At 48.1% G+C, this 24,566-nt stretch overlaps 1 protein-coding gene across 1 annotated transcript; it reads left to right on the forward strand.

The window, feature by feature from the left end:
- Positions 1-13,279: 13,279 nt before the first annotated feature.
- Positions 13,280-20,264, forward strand: LOC138756569 (caspase-14-like). Its single transcript, XM_069923005.1, has 7 exons — positions 13,280-13,360; positions 14,101-14,186; positions 14,927-15,079; positions 16,010-16,226; positions 17,197-17,304; positions 19,317-19,426; positions 19,959-20,264. Exons 1-7 carry the CDS (start codon positions 13,348-13,350, stop codon positions 20,067-20,069), a joined length of 798 nt encoding a protein of 265 aa, XP_069779106.1. The 5' UTR covers positions 13,280-13,347; the 3' UTR covers positions 20,070-20,264.
- Positions 20,265-24,566: the final 4,302 nt, after the last annotated feature.

Raw genomic sequence — 24,566 nt, forward strand, 5'->3', positions numbered from 1 at the left:
CAGCTCTTTTCATTTTTCTTTTGATTGAACTACATTCTAATGATAGCCATTCTTCCTCCTCTTCTTCTGTGTCTGTATCTATGTCTGCGTCATCTTCTCTTCTCTATAATCTGTGTATCTCCATCCTTCTCTGGTGAGCTGTTTCAGTATCCTTGCTGGGCCTCCAGCTGGTGTATCTCGTGTTGTTGGGCCTCCTGCTGCAGGTCGACCTGTTGTTGGGCCTCCTGCTGCAGGTCGACCCACCGCTGGGCCCCTTGCTGCAGGCTGACCCACTGCTGGGTCATCCCCCTGTCAATCGACCCATTGCCACTCACCTTCTTCTAGCCCTTCATTCTCTTTCTCACCACTCTTCTTTTCTTTCTTGATTACTTCCCCCAGCCGAACACCCCTATACTGGGAGTCTCTCAGCTGGCTGCTCTGCAGCTGGCAGCTCCTCAGCTGAGTCCCTCTCCCGTCGGCGTTAACCTTTTCTTTTACTTGCGCACTGCGCACCTCTTCTCGGCTCTGAGAGCCATTTTTGAAGTCCGCCGGTCGGGAGGACATCGCTCCTCTGGGGACTCACCAACATTGGAGATTGGCCGCTCCTCTCCACGGTGGCTCTCTGCTCCGATGGGCACTGAGGAGAATAGAGGGATCTGGGAATACAGAGACATAATTCCCTGAAAGTGGTGGACAGGGTCATAAAGAGACCTTTTGGCACATTGGTATTGCGCACAGGAATTGGGATATTATGGGAAAGTTGAACACGACATTGGTGAGGCCACATTTGGAGCATTGTGTGCAGTTTTGGTCACTGAACTACAGGAAAGATATCAATAAGATAGAAAGAGTGCAGAGAAGATTTACAAGGAAATTGCCCGGATTTCAGGAAAGGTTAGACAGGTTCGGACTTTATTCCCTGGAGTGTAGAAGAATGAGGGGTGTGGTGCACTGTTAGCCAGAATCAGACACACACAAAGATAAAGACTGTACAACAGGCTTTAATCCACAAAGACTTCCACAGAGCCAGGCTGGTTGTGGCTGCAGCAACTCTGACTGAGGCCTCGGGAGGCCGGCACAGGGGCTTATATCCCAGAGGGTGATTGTCACCCGACCGGGTGGGGCTTGATCGATCCAGGCCGACTGATTGGCAGCCGGCCAGGTGTTGTCCTATCCCCTTACTCTCCTGCAGGTACAGAGGTTGCCCACAGCAGTAGGCTGGTGGTGTACAACCACATTCACCCCCTTCTTTAAAATTGTCTCGGGGTGGGGGGGGGCAGCTGTAACAAGGAATCGCACCCACTATGTACATACAGTATTTACAGGTTGAGACGACTCGGCGGCCGCCGGGGTCTCTGTGACCGTCGTAGGACTGGCACCTGGTCAGAGGGGAAGTGGTGGGCTGGTGTGGTGCCGCGCAGAGGGGTGGCCAGGGGGGTCGTGGTCGATGTATGTGGGTCGTATTGGATGGGTGGGGGTGTGGGTTCGTCTCCTAAGGCTGAAGCAGGCCCCTGGTGGTCAAGGAGGCCCTGTGTGCCCCATAGATGCCTGGGGATGGGGATGTATGCCCGGTCAGCGTCGTCCTGGGTTGGAGGGTGGCGTGGTGTGGTGGGTGCTCTTGCTGGTGCCAGGGCCCTGGTTGAGATGGTGTCCTCCCTGCCATTGCCAAACCTAACGTAAGCATAGTTATTGTTTGCGTGAAGGAGGAAAATCTATTCTACCAGGGCTTCGGCCTTGTGTGTCTGTACATGCTTATGCAGAAGCACCAGCCCCGGGGACGTGAGCCATGCTAGGAGTGACATTCCAGTCGCCGACCTCCTGGGGAATGAGAACAGGCGTTCATGAGGGGTCTCGTTGGTAGCCTTGCACAGCAGTGACCAAATGGGATGGAGTGTCTCGGGCAGGACGTCCTGCCAGTACTCAACGGCCCACCCTTTTGACCTGAGAGCCAGGAGGACTGCCTTCCAGACCATCCCATTCTCACGTTCCACTTGCCCGTTGCCTCTCAGGTTATAGCTTGTCGTGCGATTAGTCGTGATGCCCCTAACCGTCAGGAACTGGCGCAGCACGTCGCTCATGAAACTAGACCCCCAGTTGCTGTGGATGAAGGCAGGGTAGCCAAACATGGTGAAAATCTGGCCCAAGGCCCTGATGACGGTGGCTGTGGAGGTGACCAGACAAGGGATGGCGAAAGGGAAGTGTGAGTACTTGTCCACTACCGTGAGGAAGTAGACGTTTTGGTTCGTGGAAGGCAGGGGCCCTTTGAAGTCCATGCAGAGACGCTCGAAAGGATGAGTAGCCTTTACAACGTGGAACTGGAGGGGGGGGTTTGGCGGAAGAAGCGGAAGTTACACTTCGCATAGACCCGACAGGCCTCGGTCATGTCCCTGACGTCCCTGATGGTGTACGGCAGATTTCAGGACTTAATGAAATGGTACAACCGGGTGTCACCCGGATGGCAGAGGGTCCCATGTAATGCCTGCAACCTGTCGTCATGCATAGACGCGCAGGTGTGAGAGGGCATCGGGGGAGTCGTTAAACTTCCTGGGGCGGTACTGGATGTCGTACCTGTAGGTTGCCAGCTCGACTCTCCAGCACCGGATCTTGTCGTTCTTGATCTTGCTCTTGTGGGTAGTGTTAAACATGAACGCCACGGCCCGCTGGTCTGTGAGGAGCGTGAATCTACTGCCAGCCAGGTAGTGGTATCAGTGGCAGACCGCTTCCACAAACGCCTGGGCCTCCTTTTCAATGGTGGAGTGCCCTAGCTCGGAGCCATGGAGGGTCCTGGAGAAGAAGGCGATGGGGCGCCCCCCCCCCCCCAACCTTGGTTGAAGGTGGCAGTGAGGGCCACCTAGGAGGCATCACTATCCACCTGGAAGGGGAAGTCCTCATTCCCAGCCTGTATCGTGGCGTCCGCGATCTCTTGCCTGATGCAGGTGAAGGCTGCCTACACCTCAGGTGGGAGGGGAAAAGTTGTGGCTTGGGCCAGAGGGTGGACCTTGTCCGAGAAGCGAGGGACCCACTCCGAGTAATAAGAGAACAGGCCCAGGCACCTGCGGAGGGCCTTTAGCGTGGGAGAGGGTAACTCCATTAATGGGCGCATCCTTTCCAGATCTGGGCCAATGACTCCATGGGCCACGATGTACCCCAGGATGGCGAGGCGGGTGGTGCTGAACACACATTGTAAGTGAGGTTCAGCTCCACGGCCGTCTGGAGGAATTTTTCCAGGTTAGCATCGTGGTCCTGCTGGTCACGGCCGCAGATAGTGACGTTATCCAAATATGGGAAAGTCGCCTTCAGCTTGTGCTGATCTACCAAGCGATCCATCTCCCACTGGAAGACGGAGATCCCGTTCATGACCCCAAAAGGAACCCGGCAGAATTGGTACAGGCGCCCGTCTGCCTCAAAAGCAGTGTAGGGCTTGTCCTTCGGGTGGATAGGGATTTGGTGATATGCCGACTTCAGGTCAATCGTGGAGAAAACCCAGTAGCGGGCTATCTCATTGATCATGTCAGCAATCCTCGGCAGGGGGTAGGCATCCAGCTGGGTGTACCGATTAATGGTCTGGCTGTAATCTATGACCATCCTCAGCTTAATTCCCCCTTTGACCACCAGGACTTGGGCTCTCCAAGGGCTGTTACTGGGCTCGATAACACCTTCTGCCAGGAGTCGCCGCACCTCCGACTCGATAAAGTCCCTGTCTGCAGCACAATAGCGCCTACTTCTGATGGCGATCAGCTTGGAGGCTAGCGCAAGATGTGGAAAGAGCACCGGTGGGGTGATGCGCAGTGTGGAGAGACTGCAGGGCTGGTAGATTGGCTTGCTGTGCAATGTGAGTGGAGGTTGGGGCCCCCCGAAAGCAAGGGTGACACTCTGCAGGAAGAGTGGTGCACAGAGTTTGGGCAAGACCAGGAGGAGCCAGAATCCTGTGTAAGTCTCCCCTCCCACCGTTATATTGACCGAGCAGCGCCCGAGGGTACCAACAGTTTTAACCTTGGCAGTGAGGGCGATCGAGCAAGTGGTGGGGTGGATCTTTAACCTTAGAGAGTGGTCCACGCTCGGGTAAATGAAGCTCTTGGTGCTGCCACTGTCCAACAGGCACTTTGTTACCTGCCCGATGACTCGCACGTCCATCATCAAGTGCCCAAGATCGTGGGGGTGTCCCTGGTCAGCATGGTGGCAGTCAGGACCGTATTGGAGTCGGAGTCGTCGCTCTCCGGAGGAATGGGGAGCATTGATAGGATGCCCTGATCATCGCCTGTGTTGAACACGTCGACATCGGTCATGAGGTTCAGCGTGCGGTAGCCGATGGCCTTCAGAGGCGCAGGGAGCATTGGTAGGGCGGCCTGGTCATCGTCCATGTTGACCACATCATTCTCAACGTCGTCGGGGCCCTCCGTGTCAGGCGCTGCCTGGCCCAAGATGGCGGTGGCACGTGAGGGGGCTGCTGCCTGGCTGGCCTCCTTCCCCAGCCCGTGCGCTGCACCGGGGGACGTGACGTTATCACAACCGGCGGCAGTGACATCGTTACGTCAGCCGGAAGTGATGTCACGCCGTGAGCTGGAAGTGATGTTGCTATAGTGAGCGGCGCTGGTGAGGGCGGGAGCTGGTGCAGATGCTCGGGGCACATGCTGTGACGGTCGCTGGCGGGGCCGAATGTTGCACGGTCAAAGTCGGGGAAGGGGGAAGTCATCGCAGGGACAATGACACCACCCGCGGTGGTTGTGGGGAGGTCATAAGAGGTCTGCTGAGCTGCCGGCAGGTTTAGAGAGGCACACTTTTGCAAAGTGGCCTTTCTTGCCACATTGGGAACAATACTGGTTCCTACCTGGGCAGTTTTGGCACAATCGTCGATCTGACCCACACCAGGACCCACAGTACTTACAGGGGCACTGGGCGCCTCCTGCAGCTCGGCCTGGAGCTGCAGCTGAAGTGTGAGAGGGCCATGAGGGAGCCTGGGGGGACCTGGAATCAAAGGCTTTGACATGTAGAGCTGCTGCTTCAAGGGTTTGGGCCACTTCCACAGTCCTGGTTAGGGCATAGATGTTGTCTTCCAGCAGCTTCTGCCAGATGGCCCTCGAGCGTAGCCCTCGGACGAAGGGATGCTGGATCAGCCTCTCGACCCCCTCTACACCTACCCTGGGTTCAGCCAGACACGGTCGGGCCAACTCTCACAAGTGTCCCAGGTAAGACTCAGCCATCTCCCTGAGTCGCTGGGCTCAGTTGTGGAGGAGGTACCTTGCACAGACCACATTCATGGCTCCATGGTACAAGTTCTTGAGAGTGTCCATTGCGCTCTTGTACCTGGAAGGGACGGGGACCCAGCTTTGACCGGAGTAGGACCAACCTTTTCCACCCTTGTATGCCTCAATGTTTGCCTCGACTGCATGCTGCCGGATCTCGAAGCGTGTCTAGGTTTCCAGGTGGTGTGGGTCGACCTCGAGGCTCCCTGCGCACAGGAGTTTTTCCATAGCCACCGTGGGAATATTTTGTGGATTAAATTAGAGTGCACTGTTGGACAGAATCAGACACACACACACAGATAAAGACTGTACAACAGGCTTTAATCCACAAAGACTTCCACAGAGCCGGGCTGGCTGTGGCTGCATCAACTCTGAGTGAGGCCTCGGGAGGCTGGCGCAGGCTTATATCCCGGAGGGTGATTGACACCCAACCGGGTGGAGCTTGATCTATTCAGGCTGACTGATTGACAGCGGCCAGGTGTTGTCCTGTCCCCTTATACTCCTGGAGGTACAGAGGTTGCCCCCTGCAGTAGGCTGGTGGTGTACCACCACAAGGGGAGATTTAATCGAGGTGTTTGAAATTATGAGGGGGATAGACAGAGCAAATGCGAGTATGAGCGACTCGGTGGGTTAGTGCAGGTAGAGACGTGCCTGATGTTTCAGGCTATTAAAGCCTTAGATCAATCGCGTCAAGTAGGCTTGTGATGAATGATTGAGCCTTAATATAACCTTGTTTTGTGGTATTAGGGTACGTGAGGGAGGGGAGAGAGGCAGGGGATAAAATAGTTCCTCTATGATATGCAGTACTGTTGGAAGAAAATGTGCTGTTTAACGGGATTCAGATGAGTCTAAAAATTAAATATAAAATATTCAAAAAAAGTCATCATTTCGTCAAGATCAAAACCTATTTAATTTTATGTCATTTGAACAAATAAAAAATAAAAATGGAATCCTTGACAACACGATCTTTGTCTAGATCTCCTTCCCCCATCCTCACTATGTCTCCCACCCCCCGTCCTCACTCTGTCTCCCACCCCCCCATCCTCATTCCATCTCCCACCCCCCATCCTCACTATGTCTCCCACCCCCCCGTCCTCATTCTGTCTCCCACCCCCCCATCCTCACTCCATCTCCCACCCCCCATCCTCACTCCATTCCCACCCCCCCTCCCCCTGTCTTCATTCCATCTCCCACCCTCCTCACAACATTCTACAGAGGATGCACCAAGAGCATCCCGCGCAACTGCCTGGTTTTGAAGCTGGACCAACTTGGACCTCACGACCCTGTGGAGGATGGTGAAGTCACTGGAAAAGATCTTCCTTCCATGACGGATTGTAGTAAAAACTCTGACACCGAAATGCTGGTTCCTGCAGGATTTAAGTGTTTTTACTACAATCACAATAGATGTTGAATAGACCGGTTCGGTGGATTTACCACAGGACAGAGACAGAATCTTTGTCCTGGCGGCCACTGGAGTTGCAGAGTTGGGCAGGAACAGAGACGTCCTGAGGAGGGCGCCAATCCGGACCGGAAGTGGAACCGTGTCATTGGGAATAAGGTTTATCGAAGGTGGCCAGGGAGGGGAAGTGACGAAAAGGCGCCAGTTGATCTGAGGAGGATTAGTGAAGAGGGTGAGGGAAGGAAAGAGAAAACGAGGGAGGCAAAGAGGAAGGGAAGTGGAGAAGGGGGAGGGAGGGAAGTGGAGAAGGGGGAGGAAGGGAAGTGGAGAAGGGGGAGGGAGGGAAGTGGAGAAGGGGGAGGGAGGGAAGTGGAGAAGGGGGAGGGAGGGAAGTGGAGAAGGGGGAGGGAGGGAAGTGGAGAAGGGGGAGGGAGGGAACTGGAGAAGGGGGAGGGAGGGAACTGGAGAAGGGGGAGGGAGGGAAGTGGAGAAGGGGGAGGGAGGGAAGTGGAGAAGGAGGGAGGAGGCGGTAGGGAATGGGGGATGAGAGGGGGAGCAAGGGCACATATTTCAATATTATTCCTTAAACTATATGATATTTTTTCTAATGGAATACATTTATTCATTTCTATATACCATTGTTGTATTTTCAAATTATCTTCCAATTTCCAGGTTGACATAATACATTTTTTTGCTACGGCTAGAGCTATCTTAACAAATCTTTTTTGTGCATCCTCCAAATCAATTCCAAATTCTTTGTTTTTTATGTTACTTAGGAGAAAGATCTCTGGATTCTTTGGTATATTGTTGTCTGTTATTTTATTTAATATCTGATTGAGATCTTCCCAAAATTTTTCTACTTTCTCACATGTCCAGATTGCATGAATTGTTGTTCCCATTTCTTTTTTACAGCGAAAACATCTATCAGATACTGTTGGGTCCCATTTATTTAACTTTTGAGGTGTAATGTATAGTCTGTGTATCCAGTTATATTGTATCATACGTAGCCTCGTATTGTATTTCTCATCGTTCCAGAACATAATTTCTCCCATGTTTCCTTTTTTATCTTTATATTTAAATCTTGTTCCCATTTTTGTTTAGTTTAACCATTTGTTTCCTCATTCTCCTTTTCTTGGAGTTTAATATACATATTTGTTATAAATCTTTTGATTATCATTGTATCTGTAATCACATATTCGAGGTTACTTGCCTCTGGCAAACTCAAACTGCTTCCTAATTTATCCTTCAAGTAGGATCTCAATTGGTAATATGCCAGCGCTGTATCTTGAGTTATATTGTACTTATCTTTCATTTGATCAAAGGATAAGAATCTATTTCCTGAAAAACAATTTTCTATTCTTTTAATCCCTTTTTTTCCCCATTCTCTAAAGGAAAGGTTATCTATTGTAAAAGGGAGTAACTTGTTTTGCGTCAATATTAGTTTTGGTAATTGATAATTTGTTTTATTTCTTTCTACATGAATCTTCTTCCAAATATTGAGGAGATGATGTAATACTGGAGAACTTCTATGTTGTACCAATTTTTCATCCCATTTATTTCATATGTGTTCAGGTATCTTCTCCCCTATTTTATCTAGTTCTAATCTAGTCCAATCTGGCTTTTCCCTTGTTTGATAAAAATCTGATAGGTATCTTAATTGTGCGGCTCTATAATAATAATTAACATTCTGTTAATAAATCTAGTGCTATCCTCGGTTTCCCCCCCTTTCCATAAAAATTTCCTTATTATTTTCTTTAACTCCTTGAAGAATTTTTCTGTCAGTTGTATTGGCAATGCCTGAAATAAGTATAATATCCTTGGAAAAATGTTCATTTTAATACAGTTTATCCTTCCTATTAGTGTTAGTGGTAAATCTTTCCAATGCTCTAAATCGTCCTGTAATTTTTTCATTAGTGGATAATAATTGAGTTTATATAGTTGGCCGAGATTTTTGTTTATTTGTACAGCTAGGTATCTTATTGCTTGCATTTGCCATCTAAATGGTGATTCCTTCTTAAATTTTGAGAAATCCGCATTATTCATAGGCATTGCTTCACTTTTATTTACGTTTATCTTGTAACCCGACACATCTCCATATTCCTTCAATTTCTTATATAATTCTTTTATTGATAGTTCTGGTTCTGTTAAGTACACTATAACATCATCCGCAAATAGACAGATTTTATATTCCTTGTCTTTTATTTTTATTCCTTTTATATTATTATCTATTCTTATCAATTCTGCTAGTGGTTCTATAGCTAACGCAAACAATAAAGGTGATAGTGGGCATCCCTGCCGTGTTGACCTGCTTAAGTTAAATTGCTTTGATACATGTCCATTTACTGTCACTTTCGCTAATGGTCCCTTCTATAATGCTTTAATCCAATTAATATACTTCTCCGGTAAACTGAATTTTTGCAATACTTTGAACAAATAATTCCATTCTACTCTGTCAAAGGCCTTCTCTGCGTCTAAAGCAACTGCAACTGTAGGTGCTTTATTTCCTTCGACTGCATGAATTAAGTTAATAAATTTACAAATATTGTCTGTTGTGCGTCTTTTTTTGATAAATCCAGTTTGGTCTAAATTTACCATTTTTAGTACCTGCTCTGCTAATCTGTTTGCTAATAGTTTAGCTATTATCTTATAATCTGTGTTAAGTAAAGATATTGGTCTATATGACGCTGGTGAGAGTGGATCTTTCCCTTGCTTTAGTATTACTGTAATTATTGCTGTTTTACATGAATCTGGTAAGCTTTGCGTTTCATCAATCTGGTTGATTACTTCCAGGAGGGGCGGAATTAATAAGTCTTTAAATGTTTTGTAGAATTCTATTGGGAATTCATCCTCTCCTGGTGTTTTATTATTTGGTAATTTTTTTATTATCTCTTGTATTTCTACTATTCCAAATGGCTCTGTTAATTTATTTTGTTCCTCTATTTGTAGTTTTGGTAGTTCAATTTTAGTCAGAAATTCATCTATTTTCCCTTCTTTCCCTTCGTTTTCAGTTCGGTATAATTGTTCATAGAATTCTCTAAAGTTTTCCTTAATTTCTTTTGGATTATATGTAATTTGTTTGTCTTTTTTCCTTGATGCCAATACCATTTTCTTAGCTTGTTCTGTCTTAAGCTGCCATGCTAGGATTTTGTGCGTTTTTTCACCCAGTTCATAATATTTCTGTTTTGTCTTCATTATATTCTTCTCCACCCTATATGTTTGTAGTGTTTCATATTTTATTTTTTTATCCGCCAATTCTCTTCTTTTAGTTGTATCTTCCTTCATTGCTAATTTTTTTTCTATATTTACTATTTCACTTTCCAACTGCTCTGTTTCCTGATTATAGTCCTTCTTCATCTTGGTTACATAACTTATTATTTGCCCTCTAATGAATGCTTTCATTGCATCCCATAGTATAAACTTATCTTCCACTGATTCCGTATTTATTTCAAAATACATTTTTATTTGTTTTTCAATAAATTCTCTAAAATCCTGCCTTTTAAGTAACAAGGGGTTTAATCTCCATCTATACAATCTTGGAGGGATGTCCTCTAGCTTTACTGTCAATATTAAGGGTGAATGGTCCGATAGTATTCTAGCTTTATATTCTGTTTTTCTTACTCTTTCTTGCATACTAGCTGATAGCAAAAATAGGTCTATTCTTGAGGATGTTTTATGTCTAGCCGAGTAATATGAATATTCCTTTTCTTTTGGGTGTTGTTTCCTCCATATATCCAAAAGTTGCATTTCTTCAATTGATTTAATTATAAATTTGGTTACTTTGTTCTTTCTGTTAATTTTTTTCCCAGTTTTATCCATATTTGAATCCAAATTCAGGTTGAAATCCCCTCCTATTAATATATTCCCTTGCGTATTTGCTACCTTCAAAAAGATATCTTGCATAAACTTTTGATCTTCTTCGTTAGGTGAATATACATTGAGTAGATTCCAAAACTCCGAATATATCTGACATTTTATCATTACATATCTCCCTGCTGGATCTATTATTTCCTCTTCTATTTTAAATGGCACATTTTTACTAATTAATATAGCTACTCCTCTTGCTTTTGAATTATACGATGCTGTTGTTACATGTCCTACCCAATCTCTCTTTAATTTCTTGTGTTCCAATTCAGTTAAGTGTGTTTCTTGCACAAATGCTATATCAATTTTTTCTTTTTTCAGTAAATTTAGCAGTTTCTTCCTTTTAATTTGGTTATGTATTCCATTAATATTTAAAGTCATATAGTTCAACGTAGCCATTTTATACTTTGTTTATCTTCCCTTTCCGTTTTTCCATCATTACCTTTCCTCCTTTTCCATTTCTGCTTTCTTGTTTTAAACCCTTTATAAGACAACATTCCTAAAACATCAGACATTTTCCTTATTCTCCTATTTAAAACTTCTTTAGGCCCAATCTCCCCTTCCCCTCCTGAGTTGTCCTTTATCCCTTGTCGGACAACCACATCTCCCCTCTCCATTTGGATTTGCGAATTCACTCGCAAGCGTCAGCTGATTTTACAGTGACCGTAACTCCTCCCCACCCAGCCCCCCCCAGAAAAGATTTCACTTTTCATATGTAACAAAGGTCACTCTTTTAGTTCCCTCCTTATTCCCTCTATTCCATTTCCTTCCCTTATTAATTCTTGTCTATACTATCTATATTTTCCTCTAAATACGGATACATTCATGTATGCACATTATACATATACACACATATACCTCTTTACCCACATACATATAAATCGTGGTCATTTTTACTCTCATTACACGTCTTCACCCCTCAGTCTATTTTGTAATTGTTCTGCAAATTTTCGTGCTTCTTCTGGATCCGAGAATAGTCTTTTTTGTTGTCCTGGAATAAATATTTTCAATACCGCCGGATGTTTTAGTATAAATTTATACCCTTTCTTCCATAAAATCGCCTTTGCTGTATTGAACTTCTTTCTCTTCTTCAGGAGTTCAAAACTTATATCTGGATAAATGAAGATTTTTTGCCCTTTGTACTCCAGTGGCTTGTTGCCCTTTCTTACTTTTTCCAAATAGATCTTGGTTTTTGTTGTGGTTGTGGTTTAAAGGCCAATGCTCTATGTGCCCTTTCTATTTCCATTTCTTGCTGTAGTTCTGGACATCCTAGGATCCTAGGGATCCAATCTTTTATAAACTCTCTCATATTCTTGCCTTCTTCATCTTCTATAAGGCCCACTATCTTTATGTTATTTCTTCTGTTATAATTTTCCATTATATCTATTTTCTGAACTAACAGTTCTTGTGTCTCTATAACTTTTTTATTAGATTCCTCTAATTTCTTTTTTAAGTCCTCTACCTCCATTTCTACTGCTGCTTCCCGCTCTTCCATCTTGTCCATTTTCTTTCCCATTTCTGTTAAGGTCATATCTATTTTATTCATTTTCTCTTCTGTGTTGTTTATTCTTCTTCTTAAATCATTAAATTCCTGTGTTTGCCATTCTTTAAATGACTCCATGTATTCTTTAATAAGAGAAAATATATCCTTTATCTTGCCTTTCCCTTCTTCTTCTATTTCACTGTACTCTTCCTCTTCCTCTTCTTCTTCCTCTGGGTTGGCCATCTGTTGTTTCTTTGTTGTCCTTTTCTTCTCTTCTTTCTTGTTTTCGTTGTCTTCTATGTTCTCCTCTTGCTGCAGCTGTTCTGCAGCTGTCATTGCCGGCTGTGGAGATCGACTCCCCAGCTGGTCACCCCTCCCGTCGGTGTGGTTTTTTTCATGCGCACCGCGCATGCGCGGTTGCGCACTTTTACTCGGCTCAGCGAGCCATTTTTGTAGTCCACTTTCTACCGACCTGAGGGAGCGCGTTTCTCTCTCCACCGCGGGCCTCTTCGAACAGGTAAGGCCTTCTCCTTCTTCCTCCGTTGTCTTCTCTTCCTCTCTTCTTACCGTTGATTTCGATTTTTCTTTTTTTGTCGCCATCTTCTTTCCACCTTTATACTCACTTTTCTTTAATTTTTATTTCTGTGCCTTTGTGTTTTCCTTTGTTTTTTCCGACTTTTCTGGAGAGGGCTGGAGTTCACCGTCCGGCCACTACTCCATCACGTGACTCCCCCACCCTCCCTCCTTCAACCCTCCCAGCTTCCCTCTGTCCACCCTTCATCTGTCCCACCCTCCTGTTGATGGCTATGATCGTTCTTATTTTTCAGGAACGTACAGAATGGAACGACGACGAGGGGCTTTGTCATGTAGAGAATTGACCCCCATGGTCAGAGTCCTGCTTTATATTTCACCCATTATCTCCGCGGCCTTGGCATAGCTCCTACATCCCTCCTGTCTCTGTAACCCCCTCTGATCCCCTACACCTCTCCCTGTCTCTGTAACCCCCCCCCTTTGGTCTCCTACACCACTCCCTATATCTGTAAAGCCCTATGGTCCCCTACACCTCTCCCTGTCTCTGTAACCCCCTCTGGTCCCCTACACCTCTCCCTGTCTCTGTAACCCCCTCTGGTCCTCTAAACCCCTCCCTGTCTCTGTAACCCTCTCTGGTCCCCTACACCCCTCCGTCTCTGTAATCCCTCTGGTTCCCTACACTCCTCCCCATCTCTGTAACCAGTTCCGGCCCCCCACCCCCATCCCTCCCTGTCAGTTACCCGTGTCGGGGAAGTTGATCAATGTGGTTAATCATTGTACACGTGGGCGGAGAAACTTCCCTCATCATTCCTGCACAACCGGGGCATTGCTGATATTCTGGAATTGCTGGAATGGATGGGACAGGTGAGGTGTTTCTTGGGTAGTGCGGGGACCTCTTCCTGCCAGAATCTGGTGACAGACATCCGTCTCTCAACCCTGACCCTTACCCCTCCTGTCTCCCCCCCCCCTCTCTCCCACTCCTCCCATCCTCTCTCTCTCTCTCCCCCCCACTCCTCTCCTCTCTATCTCCCCCCATTCCACCCCCTCTCTGCCCCACTCCTCCCTTCCTCTCCCCCACTCCTCCCTCCTCCCTCTCTCTTCCCCACTCCTTCCTCTCTCTCCCCATTCCACCCCTCCTCTCTCTACCCCACTCCTCTCCTCTCTCTCCCCCTCACCTCCCCTCCCCTCCTCTCCTCTCTCTCCCCCTCAACTCCCCTCCCCTCCTCTCCTCTCTCTCCCCCTCACCTCCCCTCCCCTCCTCTCTCTCCTCTCCCTCCTCCTTGCTCCCTACCCCCAGCCTACCCACATATCAGCGCTTGCTCTATCTCTCTTTTTATTCCTGTAAAAGGGTGTGTCAGATCCTGGAAGGAATTCATTCACTTTCACATTCAGCCGTGAAGGCAATGGGCGTGGATTGCTGCCTCTGGCAGCTGGTGGCCACTCAGCCCTTTCTGCGCCTGCTTCCTCACCACATCTCCTGCTTGTTTCGCCTCCAGATGGCTCCCTGGCCTCCTCCTTTCCCCTCCGGGAGCCCCGGTCCTCCCCATCTTGCATTGCACAGGGCTTTCGCCCTTTCACCCTTAACTTGGGATTTTTCCCCCCAGCCATGGACAATGTCTCTGCTGCCGTCCCCACTCATGCGGCCGACGGATTGTCCTCGCCAGGAGCCAGGCCTGTGCCCTCGTCGCAGGTGAGAGGGTTGGAGGGGAGAGGGAGAGCGAAGAGGAGAGGGAGAGGGAGGGTAGAGGGTAGAGGGGTGAGGGAGTGGTGGAGGTGGCAGAAGGGAGGGTGGGGGTCCTCGAGATTCACTCCTGTAAACTCGCTCCTTGTCCCACTGCGAGGGGGGGGAGGGCGGGAGAATGAGACCTCCTCCCACCCTGTCCTGGGGGGGGGGATACTATGACCCTACATCCTGCCCTGAGGGGGAAACTGGAAACCCCCCCCCCCCCCAGTCTGTCCTTGTTGGGGGAGACTGTGACCCTCACTATGTCCCGGTTGGGGGAGACTTAGACTCCCCAGGTCCCGAAGGGAAGACTGAAAACCCTCACCGTGTCCCCGGGGAAGACTGGGACAACTAGCCTGTCACTGTTGGAGACTGGGACACCCCCACCCTGACCTGGTTGAGGGATACTGGGACCCTCACCATGTCCTGGTGGGGGAGACTGGGACACCCCGCCCCAACCCTGTCCCGGTGGGGGGGGACTGGGATTCCCCCCCCATTCTGTCATGAGGGGGAGACTGGGACTCCCCAGCCTGTCCTGAGGTGGAGATTGGGTAGTGTGCCTTTGTGCATGTGTACGCATGTTCATGCTGTGTGAGCAGGCTCACAGAGCTGTTCCCACCGACGCTTTGCCCATCCACACTGCTGTCTCTGGGGGCTGGCACTGCAGAGAAATCCCAGTGTTACTCACAAGCTGGTTTCTCTGACAGACCGACAGATATGACATGGCCGGCGTGAGGAAAGCCTGCATCGTCTGTGTCCACAAAGACAGGGAAGGCTCTGAGGAGGACCTGCAAAATCTCAAGAGGCTTCTTCATAGCTTGGCATTCCAAGTGACCGAGTTCATCGATCCGGCTGGCAGGGTGAGAGATTCCCATTGATGATGCTGGGCAGGGGTCAGCACTTCTCGCCCCTCCCCAACTGCAGGGGCAGAGGCTGGGGGAGTGGGGAAGTAAGGCAGCCCCTCATCCATGTGTGGATGGTGCTGAATCTCCCAAACCGGCCTGCGCGGAGGAGATGTCCGTGAAGCTGGTGATTGTGTCCACACCTGCTGGTTGAAGGAGGACTAGGGAATCTCACAGGTGTCCTAGGGATCTTCTCTCCTGATAGACGAAGATGCCCTGGGGAACTCTTTTCCAGTCAGACAAGAGGAGCCCTGGGTACCTCCTCTCCTGAAGGACAGAGACGCCCTGGGGAACTCCGCCTGAAGGATGGAAACGCCTTGAGAAACTCCTTCTGAAGGAGGGCTCAATCCCGAAACGTGGGTTATGTGTCTTTATCTTTGCCGTATAAAGTCTGCAGTTCAACCTTTAAATCGGTGGGAAGAAACTGGAGGCCCCGGGGAAAACCCACGCAGACACGGGGAGAATGTACAAACTCCTTACAGACGGTGCAAGATTCGAACCCAGATCAAGGTGTTGTGCCAACCATGCTGCCCCCAAATTTCTCCAGCATTGTGATTAATTTAATCAACCGCCTGTCATCGCCACATCCCCCTCAAATCTCTTCCTACCCCCACCCTCTTCCGTCTCCTCCTGCCTGTCCCATCTCCCCCTTCCTCCTCTCCCACCGATCTTCCTTCTCCACTCTTGGTCCTAAAACACCGACGATCCCCTTTCCTCCGCGCTCAGCCGCAGAGGTCCCCCCCTTCCCCGGCGGTCACCTTCCTGTCTGGGATCAGGACCCTGGTCCGCCTTGAGGCCATGGGCAGTGTGGGGAAGGGGCCACGGCTGGCGGAGCCAGTTGCACTGGGGCGCTGACCATTTCATTCCTGTCTCGTCCCTCCCCTTCAGAATATTGTCTATTTGCTGAAGAATTATCGGGACAGTATTGAGGCTGGAACCTGCTGTTCGCTTGTCTTCATCATGGCACACGGAAAAGTGGGAGAGATAAAGGGAGCTGACAACCAAAGTGTCGATCTGGAGGATATCTTCGATTTGTTCAACAACAAGAATTGTACGAACCTGCAACTGAAACCCAAAGTCTTTGTCGTCCAAGCCTGCCGGGGTGGTGAGTAGTCCATCAGGTGTCAGGTGTCTGGCCAGGTCATCCAGGCTGACCCTGAGAACAACAGGCTCTCAGAACATAAGAAACAGGAGCATGAGTCAGTGATTCAGCCGTCAAGCCTGCTCCGCCGTTCAATGTGATCATGTCTCATCTCCAACTAACTGCCTTTTCCCATATCCCTTAAGTCCCATATCCCTTAATTCCCCAGTGATATAACATCGTCTTAAATATATTTACTGAGGACGCCTCCACTGCTTCAATGGACAACGAATTCTGCGACCTCGGGGAAATCATCTCCATCCTAAATCTACTCCCCTGGATCTTGAGGCGATGTCCCCTCGTCTTGGTCTCCCCCACCAATGGGAACAACTTATCCACCTCTATCTGACCATACCTTTCATCATTTTGTACGTTTGCATTGGATCCCTCACTCATTCGTCTAAATTCCTGCGTCCAGTACCAGATGCTTCATTCTCTCCTTGGCTAACCCCTATCTTCCCTGGAATCAACCTGGTGATCCTCCTCTGCACCATCTCCAAAGCCAGTACGTCCTTCCTCAAGTCAGGAGACCAGAACTGCATGTGGTTCTCCAGATGCAGCCTCACCAGGACCTTGTACAGTTTCAGCGGAATCTCCCGGCTCCTAAATTCAATCCAAGTGCAGAAATAGCTTTGCTGATCCCACTACATCCATAGAAAAGCTTCACTCTGTGTCTAGCCCCAGGTGTGTATGATGAGACGGTGCGGAGGGAGATTCACTCTGTGTCTGACCCCGGTAGCGTGTGATGGGATGGTGCAGATGGAGATTCACTCTGTGTCTGATCCCAGATGTGTGTGATGGGTCAATTTGGAGGGAGCTTCATTCTATGACCCCTGGGAGTGTGTGATGGGACTTTGTGGAGGGAGCTTCACTCTGTGTCTGACCCCAGATGTATGTTCAAAGACACGAGTGAAACATTTTGTATTTTTTCCAGAGAAGCGTGACTATGGCGTTGAACGTTTGTCTGGATTCCGTTCCATGCCTGAACCTGAGAAAGTTTCGACTGTTTCAGACACCTTCATCGTGTACCCTTCGCTAAAAGGTGACGCATCTCTTGCTCCTGCACGGACATCAGTCCTGATTTCCCCTGGTCCTCTATCTCGTCCCCGACCAGGCTACCTAAGACTGATGAAGTCTTGACACAGTAAGCTGGCTCCCGATCCCACTTCTCAACATTAAAAATGTATAAATACAATACATATGACAGACATGTATTCATATTTTAAAATATATAAATAAATGTCTTTTCATGGGAAAAAAATTTTTTTAATGTTTCAACAACCCCACCCCACCCCCCATTTCCTGAATTCCAACGAGTCTAAGCCAAGAGCCGCCAAACGCTCCCCATATGAATCTCCTCTGAACCCTCTCCAACGTCAGCACATCAACGAGGAGACCAAAACTGTTCACAATATTCCACGTGAGGTCTCACCAGGGTCTTAAAAAGCCTCAACATCACACCCCTGCTCTTGGATTCGATTCCTCCTGAAAAGAACACTGGCATTTCATTTGTCATCTTCACCCCCCACCCCACTCCCCCTCCCCCCCCCCAGTCCAAACACCCAGTCCGTCTGGCAGCAGCTGCTGCAGGTGAATCTATGGACACTCGGGGACTCTGGGGAGGTGGATGGGGGGACTCTCTCTAGCTTCTCTCTCTCTCTCTCTCTCTCTGACTGTAAGAGGCGCTTCAGGCAATTTCTGCCAATGGCAAATCTGTCCACCTTATGGCTGACAGAAATGCGTTCCATGTAATATTACACTGTCTTTATTACAGGACAGTAAATTAAATCTTGAACTGAGGATAATAGGGAACAGGGAGGTCCGTGGAGCTGAGACCCTGGCCACATCAGCAAAACAATTTGAAATCGACTGGCCTGATGCTGACTCCTGCTCCGGGTTCTTGTGTTCATACAAACATAGAACTCTACAGCATAGAAGCAGGCCCTTTGGCCCTTCTAGTCTATGCTGGACTAGTATTCTGCCTAGTCCCTTTGACCTGCACCCATCCCTCAAAGACCCATCCACGAACCTGTCCAAATACTTCTTCATTGTTAAAACTGAGCTCACATTCACCATCCGTGGGCCTGTTAAGAGTCTCTTAAAATGTTCCAGCTTCCACCGCCATCCCCTGGCGAGACATTCCAGTCCCCACAACTTTCTGTGTAAAAAAAATAAATAAATATCTTGCCACTAAACTTCCCTCCCTTCAATTTGTACAGATATCCCCTGGTGTGTGCTAATCCTGCCCTGGGAGAAAACAGGCGCTGGCCGTCCACCCTGTCTATGCCTCCCAGAACCTTGTAGACCTCGATCAAATCTCCTCTCATCCTTCTTCACTCCGAAGCTCTGCTAACCTTGCCTCAAGAGACTTGTTTCTCAATCCAAGCAACATCCTGGTCAATCTCCTTTGTCCTCTCTCCGTAGCTTCCACATCCTTCCTTTAATGAGGTGACCAGAACTGAACACAATTCTCCAAATGGGTCTTACCAGAGATTTGTAGAGTTGCAACACGACCTCTCGACTCCTGAACTCACTCCCCTGACTAATGAAGCCCAGCGTCCCATAGGCCTTCTTAACTATCCTATTAACCTGCATGGCGACCTTGAGGGGATTTGGGCCCCAAGGCCCCTCTGTTCATCCATACTCTTAAGTATCTGACCATTAACCCTGTTCTCAGCCTTCTGGTTTGTCCTTCAAAGTGCTTCACCTCACACTTATCCAGTTTGAACTCTATCTGCCTCTTCTCCGCATGACTCTGCATCCTGTCTATTTCTTGCAACCTTCAGCTCCATCCACAACTTCCCCAAACCTTCATATAATCCGCAAACTCACTGATCCGTCCTTCTGCCTCTTTATCCAGTTCATTTATAAAAATCACAAAGAGCAGGAGGTCCCAGAACTGATCCCTGCAGCTCTCCCACTAGTCACCAACCTCCAGGCAGAATCATTTCCATCCACTAAGACTTTCTGTTTTCTTCCTACAAGCCAATCTGTTACTGCCTATTCATCTGACCAGTCTCAGCTCGTGATTTTGTGAACCTGAATCTCCCACAGGTTATGTGGCTTATCGAGGCAAATGCATTGGGTCTTACATGATCAGGTTCATAGTGGACGTGCTTGAAGAGTCTGGAGAAGATGAGCATCTGTACGACCTATTTGTCAAGGTAAGGGTGGAAGGAGGCCTGGGTTTGAAGCAGCCCAATGCATCACACACACTCACGTGGAGGGGCAGAGACTGGAGGATGCCCTTTGGCCCCTCTCTCGGCTGTTACAGAGTGATAGGAGGCTGTTCAGCCCCTCTCCATCCTGCTACACAGGAGTGTCCATTTAGTCTCTCTCCAGTGTGGTACGCAGGGTCAGGAGGCTGTTCAGCCCATCTCCATCCTACTACACAGGGATAAGGCCATTTAGTCTCTATCCAATATGATGCAAAGGGACAGGAGGCTGTTCAGCCACTCTCTAGTCCAGTGCACAGTGACAGGAGGCCATTGAGTCTGTCTCTAGTCTGGTGCACTGGGACGGAAGGCTTTTCAGCCCCTCTCTAGTATGGTCCACAGGGTCAGGAGGCCATTCATCCCCTCTTGGACATGCTATGCAGGAGGAGTACCTTCATTTCTTGCTCTGCAGCACTGGGTCAACTTGTGTGGGTTAAACGCGAGCTGCTCTTTGACTGAATGAATGCAATTGGTTTTTCAGGTGAACCGCAAGATGGTACAAGGAGGATATGGGAATAAGAAGTTCAAGACAACCATGGTGATGGAGTCCACCTTGACCAAATCCCTCTACCTCAAACCTTCCAGCTCATAAACAATCAAACAGCTGGAATGGGATTTCAGATTTACTGTCAGAACATACCTGACATTACATACAACCCTGAGATTCTTTTCCTTGTGGGTGTGGCAGAATGACCACTTATTGGCTGTTCAAGAAAAGAAACTGTAAAAGAAATGTGAACAAACTGCATTACAGAGAGGGTAAAAACCAATAAACTCATTAAATGAGCCCCTGATTGAGGTTGTCATTGAGGAGTCTGACGGTGGAGGGGGAACAGCTGTTCTGAACCTGGTGGTGAGAGTCCTGTGGTCCCCAGACCTCTTTCCTGACGGCAGCAGTGAGAACAGGGTGCATGCTGGGTGGCGTGGATCCTTGATGATCGCTGCTGCTCCCCGATGGCTGCATTCCCCCGTGGATGTTCCCGACTTGTGAGGAGGGTTTTGCCCTTGATGCTCTTGGGCTATGTCCACTCCCTTTTTTACGTGTTTACGCTGGTTGGCGGGTGGTATTGGTGTCCCCATATTAGGTGGCGAGCACACTCTGCCGCAACTCTGTAGAAATTCACCAGGGTTTCCGATGTCGTACCAGAGCTTCGCAAACTCCCGAGGAAGTAGAGGCGCTGATATTTTGAGAAATTCTTCCCAAAATATCTTCAGAATACAGAATACATTTCACCATTTATTGAATCTTTTTCAGTCCATGATTGGGTTTTCTGTCTTGGGAGAGCTGTTGCATGAATCGCAAAAGGTTGGTTTGCAGGTGCAACAGGCTGTTGAGAAGGATCGTTGGACTTCATCACCAGAGGGATTGAATTTAGGAGCAGGGAGGTCCTACTGCAACTGTACGAGGTCCCAGTGAGGCCGCACCTGGAGAACTGTGTGCAGTTCTGGTCTCCTGTCTTCTTTTTTTGTAATTCTTTATTTATCGCACTGTCAACCATATCAACCAATATATTTACAGTTGCATCTCTTTAAATATTCACAGTGACATTTTCTCTTTTTTTCCCCATCCCTCCCTTCCCCCTTCCCTCCCCCCTCCAAAAACAGTAAATATTCAACATATAAAATACAATAAAACAATATACAAAAGGAATACAAACAAAAAAGTCGTATCATCTACTTATTCACATTAAATCTGATCGTGTTTATCTTATCATTTTGGGTGGTGGTGGTCCGAGGCCTGTTCTTTCTGTTATGTTCCATATATAGTTCCCAGGTTTTTTCAAACATTGTAATTTTGTCTTTTAAATTATATGTGATTTTTTTTTCCCAATGGGATACACTTAAACATGATTATATATTCTGTTAACGTTTAGTCATATAGTCCAATGTGGCCATCATATCCTTATTTTCACTTTTCTGCCTCTTCACCACCTCCATCCCCTTTTTTTATTACTGTTTTTTAAGTTTTCCTTTTTAATCTCAATATATGACGACGCACTTAAGACATGAAATACCCCAACAAATCCCACAAGCAATAACCCTTTAACACCAAATGAGCCTCCCCTCCTTGTATTGCCCCTTGGCCCTTGACGGCAACTTCAACTCCCCTTTCCATTCGGTTTGCGAACTTACTCGTAAGTGTTAACCGATTTTGCAGCGACCCTTATTCTCCCCCCCAGCTCCCCCAGAGAACACTTCCTATACATAACAAAGCTCTCTCTATTTTTTTCTTCCTTCTTCTCTTATCCATCTTTAAATCTTTATATATACATTATCTGTATATTTTCTTGTCAGTCATCTTTCTTGTCACTCCTCCTCTCTTCTGTCCTGCAAATGTTCAGCAAATTCTTGAGCTTTCTTTGGGTCCGAAAACAGTCTAATCCGTTCCCCAGGAATAAATGAGTACTGCTGGATGTCTTAATATAAAGTTATAACCTTTCTTCCATAAGATTGTTTTCGCTGTGTTGAATTCCTTTGTCTTCTTTATAAGTTCGATGCTTATGTCCGGGTAAAAAAATATTTTTTGTCCCTTATATTCCAGTGGCTTATTGTCTTTTCCAACCTTCTTTCTTGCCTGCTCCAGTATGTTTTCTCTTGTCATATATCTTAGAAGTTTTACCAATATGGATCTCGGTTTTTGAAGTGGTGGCGGTTTCAGTACTGGCGCTCTATGCGCCCTTTCGATTTCTATTTCTTCCTGTGGATCTGTTATTCCCAGCATCTTTGGGATCCATCCTTTTATAAATTCTTTCATATCTGACCCTTCTTTGCCTTCTTTCAGTCCCACTATTTTTATGTTGTTTCACCTACTGTAGTTTTCCAATACGTCAATTTTTTTGTGACAATGAGTCTTCTGTCTCTTAATATACTTTTTCGCTCTCTTCCAACTTCCCTCTTAAATCATTTATCTCCATTTGTACAGAGGCTTCTCGTTCCTCCACATTTTCTACTCTTTTCCCTATTTCAGTCATGACCAACTCTAAGCTTTGCACTCTGTCTTCAGCTCTTTTCATTTTTCTTTTGATTGAACTACATTCTAATGATAGCCATTCTTTTAATGACCTCATTTGTTCTTCAAAAAAAGCTTTATCTAAACTTTGTCCTTCTATTTTACCTTCTTCTTTCCTTTGAAATTCTTGGTCTTCTTCCTCCTCTTCTTCTGTGTCTGTATCTATGTCTGCGTCATCTTCTCTTCTCTATAATCTGTGTATCTCCATCCTTCTCTGGTGAGCTGTTTCAGTATCCTTGCTGGGCCTCCAGCTGGTGTATCTCGTGTTGTTGGGCCTCCTGCTGCAGGTCGACCCGTTGTTGGGCCTCCTGCTGCAGGTCGACCCACCGCTGGGCCCTTTGCTGCAGGCTGACCCACTGCTGGGTCATCCCCCTGTCAATCGACCCATTGCCACTCACCTTCTTCTAGCCCTTCATTCTCTTTCTCACCACTCTTCTTTTCTTTCTTGATTACTTCCCCCAGCCGAACACCCCTATACTGGGAGTCTCTCAGCTGGCTGCTCTGCAGCTGGCAGCTCCTCAGCTGAGTCCCTCTCCCGTCGGCGTTAACCTTTTCTTTTACTTGCGCACTGCGCACCTCTTCTCGGCTCTGAGAGCCATTTTTGAAGTCCGCCGGTCGGGAGGACATCGCTCCTCTGGGGACTCACCAACATTGGAGATTGGCCGCTCCTCTCCACGGTGGCTCTCTGCTCCGACGGGCACTGAGGAGAATAGAGGGATCTGGGAATACAGAGACATAATTCCCTGAAAGTGGTGGACAGGGTCATAAAGAGACCTTTTGGCACATTGGTATTGCGCACAGGAATTGGGATATTATGGGAAAGTTGAACAAGACATTGGTGAGGCCACATTTGGAGCATTGTGTGCAGTTTTGGTCACTGAACTACAGGAAAGATATCAATAAGATAGAAAGAGTGCAGAGAAGATTTACAAGGAAATTGCCTGGATTTCAGGAAAGGTTAGACAGGTTCGGACTTTATTCCCTGGAGTGTAGAAGAATGAGGGGTGTAGTGCACTGTTAGCCAGAATCAGACACAAACAAAGATAAAGACTGTACAACAGGCTTTAATCCACAAAGACTTCCACAGAGCCAGGCTGGTTGTGGCTGCAGCAACTCTGACTGAGGCCTCGGGAGGCCGGCACAGGGGCTTATATCCCAGAGGGTGATTGTCACCCGACCGGGTGGGGCTTGATCGATCCAGGCCGACTGATTGGCAGCCGGCCAGGTGTTGTCCTGTCCCCTTACTCTCCTGCAGGTACAGAGGTTGCCCACAGCAGTAGGCTGGTAGTGTACAACCACATTCACCCCCTTCTTTAAAATTGTCCCGGGGTGGGGGGGGGCAGCTGTAACAAGGAATTGCACCCACTATGTACATACAATATTTACAGGTTGAGACGACTCGGCGGCCGCCGGGGTCTCTGTGACCGTCGTAGGACTGGCACCTGGTCAGAGGGGAAGTGGTGGGCTGGTGTGGTGCCGCGCAGAGGGGTGGCCAGGGGGGTCGTGGTCGATGTATGTGGGTCGTATTGGATGGGTGGGGGTGTGGGTTCGTCTCCTAAGGCTGAAGCAGGCCCCTGGTGGTCAAGGAGGCCCTGTGTGCCCCATAGATGCCTGGGGATGGGGATGTATGCCCGGTCAGCGTCGTCCTGGGTTGGAGGGTGGCGTGGTGTGGTGGGTGCTCTTGCTGGTGCCAGGGCCCTGGTTGAGATGGTGTCCTCCCTGCCACTGCCAAACCTAACGTAAGCGTAGTTATTGTTTGCGTGAAGGAGGAAAATCTGCTCTACCAGGGCTTCGGCCTTGTGTGTCTGTACATGCTTATGCAGAAGCACCAGCCCGGGGACGTGAACCATGCTAGGAGTGACATTCCAGTCGCCGACCTCCTGGGGAATGAGAACAGGCATTCATGAGGGGTCTCGTTGGTAGCCTTGCACAGCAGTGACCAAATGGGATGGAGTGCCTCGGGCAGGACGTCCTGCCAGTACTCAACGGCCCACCCTTTTGACCTGAGAGCCAGGAGGACTGCCTTCCAGACCATCCCATTCTCACGTTCCACTTGCCCGTTGCCTCTCAGGTTATAGC

The sequence above is a fragment of the Narcine bancroftii genome, chromosome 3 (genome assembly GCF_036971445.1).
Source record: "Narcine bancroftii isolate sNarBan1 chromosome 3, sNarBan1.hap1, whole genome shotgun sequence".
NCBI classification, from domain to species: domain Eukaryota; kingdom Metazoa; phylum Chordata; class Chondrichthyes; order Torpediniformes; family Narcinidae; genus Narcine; species Narcine bancroftii.

What these genes read in the sequence shown, in the direction of transcription:
- LOC138756569 (XM_069923005.1), top strand. An exon ending in GGCCTGTGCCCTCGTCGCAG is followed by an intron (nt 14,187 to 14,926) that starts GTGAGAGGGTTG and finishes TTTCTCTGACAG; the next exon opens with ACCGACAGATATGACATGGC. An exon ending in TCATCGATCCGGCTGGCAGG is followed by an intron (nt 15,080 to 16,009) that starts GTGAGAGATTCC and finishes CCTCCCCTTCAG; the next exon opens with AATATTGTCTATTTGCTGAA.